Source organism: Mesoplodon bidens (genome assembly GCF_964165515.1).
Source record: "Mesoplodon bidens genome assembly, chromosome: 13".
Taxonomy (NCBI): domain Eukaryota; kingdom Metazoa; phylum Chordata; class Mammalia; order Artiodactyla; family Ziphiidae; genus Mesoplodon; species Mesoplodon bidens.
The window spans coordinates 74265666-74281448 of record NC_138169.1 but is presented as its reverse complement, the minus strand read 5'-3'; the positions used below and the strand labels follow the sequence as shown (position 1 = coordinate 74281448).

General features: G+C 46.0%; 1 protein-coding gene across 14 annotated transcripts in view; it reads right to left on the bottom strand.

Moving 5' to 3' along the window:
• ZNF532 (zinc finger protein 532) overlaps positions 1 to 15783 on the bottom strand; it is a 114191-nt gene that overhangs the window by 44278 nt on the left and 54130 nt on the right. For all 14 annotated transcript variants that reach the window (XM_081253254.1, XM_081253263.1, XM_081253262.1 and 11 more), the window contains 2 exons: positions 12551 to 14913; positions 318 to 499 (listed from right to left, as the gene is read on the bottom strand). In XM_081253254.1, coding sequence (XP_081109380.1) covers positions 318 to 499; positions 12551 to 14913 — 2545 coding nt within the window. The remainder of the gene's footprint in view (positions 1 to 317; positions 500 to 12550; positions 14914 to 15783) is intronic.

Sequence of the window (15783 nt, the reverse complement as noted above, 5' to 3'; positions counted from 1 at the left end):
GACAACAGAAGTATGCTAGAAAGGGTGCAGAAAGTATAAAGGCTCTAACAGTCCATCAAAGCCAAACCTTACCACCTGCACACTTTTGCTTGGAAGGATGGGCCCCGTTGACCCTCGGCTTCGTGTGGACCAGAGTCAGTACCACATTACAGGATTCACACAGATCAACTCGACTACAAATGAGCCAGCTTCCCAGAGGGTCTGTTAATCGAGGTATCACTGTATGACCCTGAAAACGATGTGCACAGACCACTCCGAACCCTGTGCCCTCACCCGTGAATAAGCTTTATTTGCACGGAAATGAAGGATATACTGACCGAAAACCAACTCTCCGCGTGTAGTGTAGACAGTTCTTGGTGACGTGGGTCTGGAAGTGCACCGACCTGCAGATGGCCCCGCACTCGGGGCAGGTGTAGGGAGATTTGTGCTGGTGGATTCTCTGATGAGATGCGTAACTGCACTGGTTAGGAAGCAGCATCTGGCAGACAGTGCAAGTCTTCTAAATAAACCAAAGGGGGAAACAGGGTTGGTCCTACGAAGTATTTTCTAATATGCAGAGAAGCTTGGTTAAACCTCAAAATAAGTATACAGCGGTCATTTCAAATACTACGATAATTGATTTCCGAAGAAAAAGCAAACTTACAAGTTAAATGGTCAATGTAAAATGTCCCTGTAAAATACAAACAATATGTACTATGTAGTCGTGCTCATCCCAAGGTACGAGGTAAAGAGACTGTTAGCATTAGGTAGACTTCCAATTTTGTTACTTTTACATTTTTTTTTTTTTTAGTGTGAAGAGGTATCCTTATAAAGTATGTTAGTAAATCTACTTTAATGTATAATTAACTTTACAACACAAGTTTATGGGCATCTATCTTGACAGTAGAGTTCCCACAACTCAAAAAAGTTTCTTCAAAATGATAAAAATTAATTAGTGGTTAATTCAGCTTTCTTTCTTTTTTTAAATTTTTTTTCACTTCAGTTATTTGAGATCTGAAATACAGGAATGCAAAAAGAATGGCCGCAGCAATCAGTTGTTCTTTTTTGCACATGAACTGGTTTCTTAAGTGGATGAACTGACCATTATGATTTATGATTAAAACCAATGAACCAAGTTTAGATACATAAATTCAGATATTAAACTGAAACTTCATAGAGCTTAAAATCTAATCACATATAAACTAAAACAGACTGAAATCCTCTTTGGAAAGGGCTCTACACCATTAACTAACCAGGAAAAACTGAAACACGCTACATATTTTTCATCCCCTTAGATATAAGCGCTAAACATGGCATATTTTTAAAACACAAAAAAACTCAAAGTAAATATAAATAGAGAACTCAATTACTTCCATTCCAAAAATAAACCTAACATAGCAGAAGATAAAATGTGTCTGAATACTATCTGGACATTCGTGCAACAAGTATCTACTACTACCTTGTAAAATGTGTAATTTTTATTAAAGTCAGTTAAAGAAAGCCTCAAAATATAGACTCCAGCTAAAATTGAAACAATCTTTTGTACTGACAACAAATTAAGACATTTTCAAAAGACTTTTTCTTTCAGCTATTGCATCAAACAAATTAAGGTTTAAACTTCTGAGGAACCTAAACTAAGAAAAATCAGAAACTTACTTGAAAACTCTTTCTTGGTTCTCTCCTGAAAGGACTAAAATACAAATTTTATCCCATAAAATGTTTATTGCAGTCACAAAATAAGAACATTACAGGCAGCTATGATGAGGTTAAGCAGCATTTAAAAACAGCATTCCTTTTCGAATAACACATATTCCAAAGGTTAAAACAAGCCACAGCAATGAAAACCAATCAACAGATGCATTAATTATAAGATCCTGGTGACATCTACATTATCACAGGTAGTCTGTTTCTTTGAACGAAGGTCTTCTATTCGCTTTTACCACACCGTCATTCATCCCAGGCAGTGAATGATAATGTCTGAATTTCCACAGACATCTCGGAATGTCTTGCACTTACTTAGGAATAAAACCAGTGTTTTCTACACTCAAGTCAAAACATGTTTATCATATGTATTGAGCCCATTCCACTCTAAGCCAAGTGGTCAACTAGGTCCTTTAAACAGATAAACTTCGATACATCACCTCATGTGATTCTCATAATAGCCTATGAAGTGGATAATATTATCTCCAGTTTACAGATGAGGAAATGAGGTTTAGAGAAGTTAAGAAACCTGCCAAGGCCTCACAGCCATGAGGTGGAAGAACCGGGATTTGAACTGGGCTCTGAATAATTAATTCCAAGGCCAAGGGAGGAGTAGGGTGGGGGTCACAAGGAATAAACAAGCAAAAATGCGCGCCCCCCCCTCCACCGCCGGGCAAATGCATGTGAAAGGCAGAGGACCGCTGTCAGGGTTACAGGCCACCCCCCACCCACCTCCGCAGCTTCTCCTTCTCGGGGAGTGATGTGGTTCTACCACTTTTATTATACGGAGACATAACAACAAGAATAAAACAGGAGATCTAGAAAGGAGACAAAGTATGTGCTCCCTAAAATCTGAAGAGAAGTTTCACATGATCTCTCATCAAGACATGTTAACAAACACCCTTCACGACACACATAAAATTCACAATCAATTACTTAAACACGCTCCCCTACGGGATGCCTGTATGTTTGTAACACGCGTAACTATAAAAATAGTTATGGACCGCCTGGTGGGTGAAAGGGCTCCGTTACTAGCAGGTCAACTAAAATAAGCATCAAAATGATTCAAGAAGAGGTTTTGCTAATTAAAGTGCTCTTTACGCTAGAAACGTCTGACTGCAAAGACTATGAAAAATGCTTTAGAGTAACAAGGTCACCTAATTACCAACCTTTCAAGAGCGACCTCTCTCGCACCAGTCCTTGGAGAGGGGACGCCTTCCCATCACGCTGCACTGTGCAGCGGGGCGCTCCTTGTGGCCCCGGGGCTCGGTGAGGGCAGGCGGCAGCCTCTGGCCTCCCTGTCCCCTCCACCACTGATGAGCTACAGGAGTCTGCGCTCAGCCACTTCCATGGGCTGAGGCTCCTCACCCACTGTAGGTACAGAAAGAAGGAGAGGCGAGGGTGGGAGCCAGAGTGGGCTACAGCCCCAGATCACAGTGCTCCCATATGGCTGAAACGGGAGAATTCAGTCCCTGGGAAGTCACATCAGATTAAGCTCTGCTCTTTAGTGCGCACACACGGGTGCGTATGTATTTGTGCGCATCCTCTGTGCTGACTCCCACGTTTCCGTTTACCTGTTCCCACTCCATTCCATCTTGAGAACAAGCAAGCTGTCTGGACTGCAGACGTTCTCTTCCTGGATACTTGTGTGCTAGCAATAGTTTTAGGGTTTACCTAATTGTTCTCCCTCCGGTTTTATCCACCGCCCCCATTTCAGATAATGTGTCCTCTCTGCTTCCTGAGACAACGGTGACGGATCTTCACAGCACAGAGGAGCAGATGCCATTAGCTCCTCTGGGATACTGGGAATTCACGGTAAGGACGCACGTTCTCTGGATTCGGGGAAATGCATTTGAGGATGGGGGCAGGCCAGGATTTCTCTGTGGTCTACAAGAATCTGACTGTCCTTTTTTTGTTACTTTAAATCAAAGAAGCAAACATGTATCTTAAAACTCTCACTCTCTACTATACAAGTTGAGGCTACCTTCGACAGGATAAAGCAGTTTCACATGACAGTACCTGCCTTCTGAACAGAAAACAGTCAATAAAACGCACTTAGATGGTCTCACGTGTCTTTTGACAGTTTACTTCCGTCATCTGAAAATGGAAAACGTTTGCAGTACTTAGGAAATAAGCGGCTAACTTCTAGTCTGGGGCAGACTCATTTGCTCAGAGAACTGCTACTTTTTAAAGTAAAATATTATTTTTCAATACTCAGGTAACATGCGAGAGCTGAAAATAAAGCTGAAAAGTAATCACACTCATAGTTGACAGCTACCTGTATTGCACCCTTCTCTGCCCAATCCTGGCACAGAAAGTGAAGGCTAGGCCTCCAACACAGGCTGTGAGGAAGGGGGAACAGGGTACACTGGGGCTCTGGTAAGGATTCAGATAGCCCTAGGGCTCAGCACCCTCTTTGTATACAGGAGGAATTATCTGAGTAACAAGGAAAATAATTCTATGTGTTTCAACTCACGTTTTAGGGAGAAAAGTAGCAAGGGAAAAGATGAGGAAGGCTAGGGAAATGTGAGTAAATATAGCATCTACTTATGCTTAAATGTCAAACAGACCAAAAGCCTGCAACAGCATGAAACCCACTGATCCAGAGGTCAAAACACTGTCAACTTAACAGTCAGCCCAGATGCTAAGTACACTGCTTCTGCCTCATTAACAGCAGTTTTGTAATTTTCCATCTACAGTATAATTACCAAATAATAATAATAATAATAAAAGTATACCAGTTTGTTTCCTGGCTCTCACTTTCACCCAATTTCACAACGAGAACACAGACAAAGCACTGCATTTCAGATCTCAGTTAAATGGAAGTAACACAAAGCAAGCATTATAGCAGAAATAACTGTATATACCATTGTTCCCAATGCTAGCTGTTGGTGCTGGTTTTGTCCTCAAATCATTCTGCACTAAAAATCCCTAATAAAAGTTAACAGTGAAATGAGCAAATTCGCAGAAAGCAGTATGGTCCACCCATATAATCCACTCAGATGACAATCCCTCAAGAAGACAGATAAATTAAGAGTTGATAACATTAAAATATCAACCGGGACAGGACTAGCCTGACCGAAATTAATAGTAAACATTCAGGAGAGCAGGGCCAAAAACCAAGCTAATAATGGTATTTGGGGTGGGTGCGGGACCTGAGGCGGCCCCATGGCCTCCAGAAGCAGCTGCTGGAGCAGAATACGTCTAGAAATGAGACCTGGGGGAGGCTGCTCGGGATAATTTAATACACCTGGTATGTTCTAGTAATGATGCCCATAAACTCCCTGAACCTAAACTGAATCAGCAACCCCCCAAAATAAGGACCGTTGCAGATAAGTCACCTTCACCTGCACCCTTGAAGGTAATCTGAATGTAACCCCAGGGTCCATTCTCAGAAGACTCCTATGGTCCCTGCAACGGTAAAGTTCTATGGTTCTACATCTTAGGTTACCAGCATCACAAACTGGAAAGAGTAACTAGCAATAAAGAAATCGTGCCTCAGGTTCTGAGCTGGCCACTGATTGGGCATTTGTCTCTTCCACTGTAAAATAAAAGAGATGAGCAAAGGGCCTATGACCTCCTCTGATTCTACGGCTGATACAGATTCTACGGGAAGAAAACTGATTTTACCAATTCGGAGGTTATAATACACACTTCCAGTCTGTACTTGGCTAAGTTTAGTTGTGGTTTTACCAAGAGGTGAAGCAACATTCTAATAAGTTTAATTCTCAATTATTAAAACTACGGTTGTCAGCTCTTAACTACTTCAAGGAGAGGAGGGAATCTTCTCTAGCCCCTCCACCCACTCCTTTTCTCAGCGTGCCCCAAGGCAGGAATTATTAATGGCATAGGGTGGAATATACACCGCCAACCAGGGCAGTTTTACCGGTGTTAGAAGTCGATGTCCATGTGCTCCGTTTTTATTGTACCGCTTGGTTCAGTGCGGCTGGGAAGGGCATGATCCACCCGATGCTCCATCGCACCCCCCACTCCTCGGGGCTTGCTCCTCGGCAGGGTAAGCAGATGCAGGCAGGGCAGACTAACCTGGGCCCGAGCACGCCTGGGGTCCTGGCTTGGATTCAGGCTCGGGGGGATGCAGGGTGAAGAGGGCTTCCCGCTAAACCACAGATTCCCACCCAGCTCTCCACAGAGACCTGCATGGGGGTTTGCTGAGCACAGGGCCAGCTAATGAAAAAGCAGCACTCTGAGTCTCTGAGTCAATCATTACCTTGTATAGACTGTCCACAGAATATCTTTAAGAGAAGGAGTAACTGACAAGGCAGAATTCAGCAAATGTCACCAAAACCTTACTTTATCCCATGACATGTTGGCAAAACCTCCAGAGCCTGAACACGTATGTACGGTGTGACGGTGAGAGGAGGTATTGCACAGACAGCCACAGCTGGTGTCAAAAGAAAAAGAAATCCTTTACCAGGTTCAAACAAGCACCCCTGGACCAACCTGGAAAAGGATGCTTTCAAACCATAAACGGGTAAAAATATAAATGGGGAGAAAATGAAAGATAAAAAGAGAAGGGAGATGGTGTCTGCACTAAACCAAGAAGTCCTTCTCAAGAGAAAGGCTGAGGCCTTAAGAGGCTCGGTTCAACACACGTGAAAGGGAGAAGAAGAGATGCTCACTCCTGACAGCTGTCACAGACAGGCCAAGATAGAGGTGACCTCACTGAGCCGGGGACATGCCTCAGGCTCAAAGAGGAGAGGAGTCCGGAGTCAAGTGGAATGCTGTCCTCCCAGGAAGCCTGACCCCAAAAAGCGACTGAGAATCACAGGCCGGAGGCCTAAGGCAGAGCCCAATGATGTAACTACACACTCTCTCCTGGAAGACAAAACAGCTGTATTTGAAAAAATAGAGTGAAACTTCCACTTCCAGGGAAATGGAATAGAAGTACCTCTCTGTATTCCTTCCACTAAGTACAACTAATACTCCTGGGCATTACATACACAACAAACATAATGAGACTCTGAAAGGCAGAGAGAAGGCAGGATGGCTAGGCACCTCAGGTCCCTAGTGATGACTTCTCTGGGGTTCTTTTTGCCTCACAGATCCCAGATTTGGAGCTGAGGAAACGGGGAACCCAGAAACGCCAATGGGCACAGACAAAAAAATCCCCAGCAAAAGCCTGCTATCTCTAGCCAAAGGATCCGGAAAGGGGAAACCTAGCAAAAGACACAATTACTGCTGTACTCCAGCCAGACACCCCAGGAAGCACTGTGGCCTCACCCATAGCACGCCAAGTCCAGGTGGAGCCCAGACCTCCGCTCCTGAGGCTGTAATAAGGTGTCCTAATACCCTCACCCAGATGGTATCAGAGAAGGCACCAGGGAAGTGGGAATTTCATCCCTACCAAGTGATAATGAGTCCCTCCACCAGCCCAGAGGGTGTTTAACAAAAAAATCCCAAAAAAGAAATCTCCAGGCCCAGATGGTTTCACTGAAGAATTCTATCAAATATTTAAAGAAAATCTAACACCAATTATAAGTCCCTTCCTATATGAATACAGATGGAAAATACTAACAAAATATTAGCAAATATAATTCACAATATGTAAACAGAATTACACACCTTGATCAAGTGGGATTCATCCCAGAGATGCAAGGCTGGTTCAATATCTGAAAAATAATCAATGTAATCTTTCCCCCCCCAAATACCCTAAATCCAATAACAAGTTTAACAAAGACAAGGGATACATGATAGATACACAAAAATTGTGTTTCCATATATTAGCAACGAACATGTGAACACTGAAAAGTATAATACCATTTACACTTGCCCACATGGAAGGGGGAGGGCAGGGGGGAGGGCAGGGGGGAGGGGGAGCACCAACAAAACATGTAAAGAAGGAAAGCTAGCAAACAAAACATGTATAAGACTTGTATGATAAAAACTACAAAATGATAAATCAGGAACAGATGTATATGTATGACTGATTCACTTTGTTATAAAGCAGAAACTAATAAAAAACAAAAAAAGATAAATCAAAGAAGATCTAAATAAATGGACAGACATTCTTTGTTCATGGACTGAAAGACTCAACATAATAAAGAAAAGAGTTCTCCCCAAACTGATATACAGGTTTAACATAATTCCTATCAAAATCCCAACAAGAATTTTTTTGTAGATATAGACAAGACTATTCTAAAATATATATGGAAAGGCAAAATAACCAGAATAGCTAAAAAACGATTTTGAGAGGAAAGAATAAAGTTGGAGGAGTCAGTCCACCAGAGTCCCAGAACTGGCTCCACAAATATGCCAGCTGATGTCTGACAAACTGCAAAGGCAATTCAATGGAGGAAAGACAGCCTTCTTGACAAGTGGTACTGGAGAAAAAGGACATGCATGGGGAAAAAGAAATCTCCATCAAAGTCTCACACATTGTACAAAAATTAACCCAAAACGGATCACAGACTTAAACGTAAATCATAAAACTAAAATTTTTTTAGAAAAAAAACATAAAAGAAGGTTCTCAGGATCTACAGCAAAGCGTTCTTAGACCTGACACCAAAAGCACAAGCCGTAACAGAGAAAACTGATAAATGGGACTTCATCAAAATTAAAAACATTTATTCTGCCAAAGCCTAATAAGATGAAAAGACAAGCCACAGACTGGGAGAAAAGACTTGCAACCACATACCGACAAAGGACCAGTATCTAAAATATATCAAGAACTCTTAACACTCAACAGTAAAAACAAACAAAAAAACTAATTAGAAAATGGACAAAAGAAGAGACATTTCGCCAAAAAGGATATGCAAATGGCAAATAAACACAAAAAGATATTCAACATTATTGGCTATGGAGGAAACACAAATTAAAACCACAAGATATCACTACACACCTATCCGGATTGCTAAAATACAAAATGATGCCACCACCAAATGTCGGTGAGGATGTGGAGAAACTAGATCACTCATACATTGCTCCTGAGATTTAAAATTGTACAACCGCTGTGGAAAAGAATTTCTTAAGAATATAAATATGCAACTACCATACAACCCAGCACACAAAAGGATTTATCCCTGAGAAAGGAAAACTTACGTTCCCACAAAAACCTGCAGACAAATGTTTGTGGCAGCTTTATTCATAATAGCCCCAAACTGGGAACAAACTAGTGATACATCCAACAGCCTGGATGAATCTCCAGGGAATTACGCTGAGTGGAAAAAAGCCAGTCTCAAAGGCTACATACGTATGACTCCATTTATATAACATTCCTGAAATGACAAGATTATAGAAAGGAGAAGAGATTAGTGGCTCCTAGGGGTTAAGAGGGATGCAGGGGTGGGAGGGAGGTGACTGGGGCTCTAAAAAGGCAATATGAGGGATCCCTATGGTCGTGGAAAGGCTCTACGTATTGTAGCATCAGTGCCAACAGCCTGGATATGATACTGTTTAATAGTTTTGCAAGATGTTACCACTGGGGGAAACTGCGTAAAGGGTACACAGGCTCCCTCTGTATTATTTCTTACCTGAATCTACAATTACCTAAAAATAAAAGGTTTAATTTGAAAATGGGATGATCTGAGAAGACTCAAGGCATTAATTAATTAGCACGGCATTATCACGTAAAATTTTTAAACTACCTCGGCAAAATCGTAAGTAGAAGGTGGGCAGGACAAAGGAAGGGAGGAATATCCCTGACGGGAGGGAGGGAGGGAAGGAGGAAGGCATATCCCCCGCTGCCAGGGAACCGGCACACCTTTCTCTAGGTCTGGTCAACGGTCAACTCACACGCGGAAAGGCACCGAGCAAGGGCCCGTGGGCCGGTTAGTCTTGCCAGGGCCCTGAGGTCACACCCTTTAACCTCCAGAATCAACGCCAGCTCGGGTCAGTACAGGAAGCTGTTGTACGTGACTCTCGAAGCTTACGTGCAGACGTCGGGAAGCCCGGCCCGGGCAGACCTGAGAAGAGCCAGAAGAGAAAGCCGGCAGCTGCGGGCCCGCGGCCGACCCTGTAACGGTCCCCACCCTCGGGCAGTGAGGCAGCCTGCTCTGGCTCCAGTTCACCCACGCGTCGCCAGGAACGGGGAGGCCAACGGAGACACGGAAGGTAAGATGGAAAGCAGGCGCTCAGGGAGAGACTGTGCTTGAGGGGCCCTTCGATCTTCTTACGAAATCGAGAAGTTGAACTAAGTGTCGTAAGTGCCCTTGTCAGAGAGGAAACAGTTCATACAGGTGGGCTTTTCCCCCACACTTAAATGTAAGTTCACAAACTGTAAACCGGCCAGCAGCTGTGTGAATGGCAAACTGGAGAAGACGAAACGAAGAATTCTTCTCTTTTCTCTCCCGTCCTTCCTGTCTTCAGCCCCAGCCTCCCATCACCATGGGTACCTGATGCCGCGCCAGGGACCAACCACAGGTGGGGACCACCCAAGCTCCCGCTACACTTGAGGCTGGGACAGCAGGAGCTGCACGGATGCCACGGGCCTCCTGGGCTGCAGGAGAGACTCGAGGAGGGTGTCAAGAAGGCTGAACAAGGGGCAGCCGCTCCGCACCCAGGGGCGCAGGCTGGGCGGCCGGGTGAGAGACCAGGCTGCCCCTGGGCGCGCAGAGCCCCAGGCTGAGCCTGAGAAGAGTGGCAAGCTGTGGAGGGGATACCGTGGTGAAGGGCACAGTTTGGGTGAAAGCAGGGGCACCAGGAGCGGGAGAGGTGCCACGGGGTGTGCCGGTGCTGCCAGCCAGGCGGTGGCTGGCTCGGGCGGCAGCTGAAGCTCACTCGACAGAAATGCTCTTCTCAGGTGGGCTGAGTGGACCCCAGCTCGGCAGAGTCAGAGGAAGGAAGCAGAACGGGGTGACTGTCCGGCCTCGTATTACCTGGCCCTGGAGTTAACATATATTCTGCCCTGACTCATCCCGCGGTGCTCCAGGGGAAACAGGGGAGCTGCGCTACACACCTGTCCCAGCAAAATACAAAGAGTCAAGGCAAAGCAACCACCCACACAAGAAGAGACGTCAATCTCTTTCCCTGAGGGAAAGCGCTTCCCTATTTGACCCCAGTTCGGCTGATGAGCCTAAATGGTTAACAGAGAACAAAAATGAGGGGAAAACAGGGAAGAAAGGGTCCCCAAGGGAACAGATATCTCTCAAGGCAGCTCCACATGCCAATACGGACCAGCACATGCGAGCCGGGACATACTCCACCACCTGCACAAAATACCAGCAGAACAGAGAGAACTACGGAAACGGCTTTTGCTTTTTTTACTGCATCCTTTTAAGACAGAAAGAAAGACTGCCCCTTTGATGAAGTGGTGACCAGGTAAGAGGAGCCCAGACAGAACCCAAGCCCTGTCACCAGGACGCGCTTGGGGGGCTGCGTCAATCGCTTCTTCTTGAACCAGCTTAGCCACCTGAGCACTTTACTGCCAGAGCCAATGAAACAGGTAACATACAGTGTTCTCGATGCAAGAATGTTCTCGAAACTCTTTATCGTCTCCGGTTCCACTCAACTGAATGTCCAGAGGAAAAGTCACTGAGGTATTCTTGATCTTTTGTTCCCCAAACTCAAATCCTACAAAGAACTTAACTCAGCAGTTGCCCTCGGGGAGCTGATCACGGTGACGGTACCAGACGTCTGAACCACAGCATAAAGCTCCTTGTCACAAGATAGTGGAGGCAAAGAAGGGAAAGATCAGTTTACCACTGGGTCTTCAAAAACAGAAGTTTGAGCCAGAGTATATCAGCTCAAACTAGCGCCCCTTCCAATATCACAAGTTTCCTGGTTTGCACAATAAATCATATGGTCTCTCTAGCTTGAATTAGTTTCACTCAACATGCCCAGTTACTTCCATATGTCTGTAAAACACATTTATCTATTGCCCAGAAGTTGCCTCATGGAGAGAAGCAAACGGCAGAGATAAAACTGCTGACTGACGTGCACTGTGAAATACATCTCACCAACACCAACCTACACTTCACCACAAAAAAACAAACCCCAAATGCCACAAACAAGGGATTTCCCTGGTGGCACAGTGGTTAAGAATCTACCTGCCAAGGCAGGGGACACGGGTTCAATCCCTGGTTCGGGAACATCCCACATGCCACAGAGCAACTAAGCCCGTGCGCCACCACTACTGAGCCTGCGCCCTAGAGCCCATGCGCCACAACGACTGAGCCCATGCGCCGCAACTACTGAAGCCCGCGCACTCTAGGTAGGGCCTGTGCTCTGCAAGAAGAGAAGCCACCGCAGCGAAGAACCAACGTGGCCCAAAAAAGAATAAAAAAAAAAAAATGCCACAAACAAACTCAAAGGTATTCTATTTAAATGGATGGGTTTTCCGTTAGAAGCTTAAATTCACTGCAGTGGAGAATATTACTGAATATACCAGACCAACACCTTAAGTAAGCAGGCACTCCTGAAAAGTGGGTATCAACTGGGTGTGTTTAACTGTAAAAGACAATAATTATAAACAACAACAGGAAATTTTTAAACCCCACTATGGTTGCTAATAAATGACTCAGGAACACTGGTGATGCAGCCTGACTTGAACACTTAATCCAATGGGTCTATACTATCACTCGCTAGAGCTCAGACTTACAACATAAATTCCAATCACCCAACAATTAAAAACTCCTTTACGTACCCTAAATCTAAGGTGCCATGACCCAACTAGTACACAGTTTCTAACTGTCTAAAAGAATCATCTTCAAAACAACTGATTTTTAAACAAGATTCATATTTCAACATTGCTCTATGAAAACAATCCTCTCTCACGTGTGAGCGTGTGTACACAAATACACACACACATCCCCCCATTTAACTGAGCTCCCGCCCCTAAAATCAACGGCATGGTATACAGCACTCTTTTCTACAGATTCATCACCGAGATCCCGAAATGGAAGTGATACCCTACTTGTCCACTTGTATCTGCAGCCTGCTGGAAATGAGTGGCCAGCGACGTCTCATCCTGGAAAACTTCATTACACTCCAAACATTTCAGACTATGCCTACAGAGCTTGGATGGGTCTTCATCCAGAGGCATAGCTGGAATGATGGGTGTGCTGGAAGGGGCTGATATGACTGTCCCGGTTATGCCAGACTGAATTTTTGTTACAGTGTGTGTGCCGGCTCCCGAGGAGCTCGGGAGGGTGGAAGATGAAGCAGGAGTATTGCTTGATGGAGAAACAATCATCTGATCTGCTGGGACTGGCTTCAAGATCAAGTGCGAACACTGCATCACCACTCCCTTCTCCTTGTGCCCGCGGGCATGGGACAGGAGACTACACTTGTTGTAAAAAACGAGGTTCTTGGTGCAGTGGTTGCACGTTACTTCGATGCGCACGCTGCGCCTGTCGTAGTGTTGGGTCAGGCTCTTCTCGAGGGCGAAAGAGTCCCCGCACTCCAAGCACTTGTAGCCGCGGGTCGGTAACGTGATGCCCGCGTTCGCAGGAGGACTAAGGTTGGGGATGTAAACTGGGACTGGGTTGACGCTGCTCAGCACCTTGTTGAAAGCTTCCACCACGGAACTCTGCAGGGAGGACACCACCTGGACCCGCGACACCTTCTTGGGTGGCTGTGAGGCCGCGGCATTGATTATTGCCTGCTTTATTTGCTGCTGAGGTTTGGTGAGCACCTGGCGGAGCTCGGAGGTGGCCTGGGCGCCCTGAGGCAGAAGGTTAAGGTTGGCAAGGTGCACAGTCTTTGGCACGAGTTTGGCGTTGGCCAAGCTGGAGGCCGGCACCACGACAGTCTGCTGCTGGATGGCGTTGGCGGCTTTAATGATGGCACTGCTGGCGCTCTGCACGGAAGCAGCAGATATGACTGTGGCTTTGACCGTCGTGTTATTGGCGAGCTTCAAATTAATGACTTGAGACCCGGCCGTCTTCACGGCCGACACCGGGAGGAAGGCAGTCGCCACAGGCTTGATGGTGACCTGTTTGGGGGTCAGCTCGGCGGGGGCCACTGCATTGGTAACGACCGCCGATTGCAGAGGCGCCCTGGGCGGGGAGGAAAGGACGGCGGCCGAGGTTGGAGACGACAGCAGTGACGTCACGGACGCCACCATGGACCCCGTCTGCTCAGAAGGCTTTTTTCCAGCATCGAGATCGACTTCAGGCAACACCCTCGTCACTGTTCTCTTGATTTCCCCAGAAGACGTCTTGATGGTTTTTATGCGGACTTTGGGAATTGCTGGTGTTGACCCTGCAGGAGAGGATGGCGATCCCTTGCTACTGTTCTCACTGGAAATGCTCCTGGGACTATCCGGCTGCTTGAGGGATGCTTTTTTTGTCCCATCGATGAGACTCTGGGATTCCGGAGACTTTTCAATGGCTCTAGGGCTATCGTTTACTTCTTTTGGTAACGGAGAGGCCTCCCGGGAGTTGGTCACTGGTTCTTTAGAGGAGTCGGAAGCGGCCTTTTTTGCACTAAGAGCCGCAATCGCAGCGATGCAGGAAGAAAGCTTGGAAGATGGCTTGGTCCTCGAGGGCACCGCACCGCCGAGGGAGGCGTCATTCTTCTCCGAGCTCAGCTTGCCCTCGTGCACCCTGTTTTCAAGCACCTTTTCAGAGTTTTCCTTCACTTTATCCTCCATTTTTCTGACTTTGAAAGGTTCATAAACACTCAGATTTATAGAATTCGTTTCCGTTTCTCTCTTGACAACTTTGTTTTTCTCTAGATTGCCTGACGTAGAGATGCCAGTTTTGCTTAAGCCTTCTCCCCCGAGTGCCTTCAGTTTGTCATAGTCCTGCTGGGGAACCGACCCTGTCAACACGTTCGATCTGAAACCCGAGCGCACGTCCTCTTTGTCCGGGGGGTCGTCCACCTCTATCTTCTCATCGTCATCAAACTCTTCAGCACTGGAGATGGGGCTGAACTGGCTGAAAGCGGAGTCTTTTAAAGTCACCTCTGAGGTAGGCACGTCTCCTTTCAAGGACTTCGATCCGTCTTTACTGTAAGTGTCCAGAGAAGACGCCGAGAGAAACCCGTTGTGCAGGCCGTTGCCGGTGGGGTTGTGGCCGTCCTTCTCCGCCCCCTCGGAGGAGTCGATGTTCCGAACGTTCTTCACAATAACGCTGACGCCAACGTCAGAGGAAGATGGCGTGTGGGAGTCGTCCTCCGCATGGGCGTTCTGCTTGATGTGGCCTTCCTGGTCGTCGTGTCCGGACTCAATAGCTGCTTTGGGATCGACCATATCTGGGATGTCAAATGCTGCCAGGAGGTCATCGAAGTCTGGGGTCTTCATATCCCCCATGGTCATGAATTTGATCAGATGTTCTGTTAAACGAACAGAAAATAATTCCATCAGCAAGGAACATGCAGATAAACATCCCTGTAGGACTTACACGAACAGTGATGACTGCCACGAAAGAGTGGGTTGCCAACTGCACTTATTATGATGTCAGGACACTGAGCCAAAGTGAGCAAGCGTCCAGAAAACAGGTATAAAGCCCTGATGATGACAGCTTTGAAGTGATTCCTCCAAAATGCCGTGCAGCACTGCCAGCGTGGAGCCTCTCTAACAAGCTCATCAAAACTATTACAACACGAAGAGCAGGTTCTGGTGTAACGACTAGAAAATGTTATTTATCATTGGATTCACCTCACCATTTTCACAAAAAACTACTTCCAAACATATCTTGATCTTGACAGCATTTAATTCTACTGGCAAAATTACTGCTAACACAGTCACCATCAGATTTGGGATATCACATTAAAAGCAATATATTACAGGCAAAAACCCAATTACAGATTTCAATTCGTCCGCAGAAGTGAGCATCCCAACCCAGCACAGGCCGTCTACTGCTAATAAAGTTCCGTCTGAGATTTTCAAAAATCCCCCAGGAGCTCATTCCATCAGTTTTTACTTACTCTTAATTCCCTCCATTATGTTAGGGAAAAAAAACACTCTCCAGGCAGAAAAGTGTGGTGTCCCTTCCATCTCCCTCCCTGGTCCAGTGGTTTCGCTGGTTAAGGGAACGCACAGCTGTTTCCTAATCACTACTCAGCCAGCACAGTCTTGCAAATGGCTGTGGCAACTGAGAAAGGCCTTCCATGAAATCACTCCCAGCACGTGACAACATGGACCCAGGGACGTGACAGAGCCCGGGGGACGAAGGCCCTCTCTTTGGCAGCCAGGCTAGATCA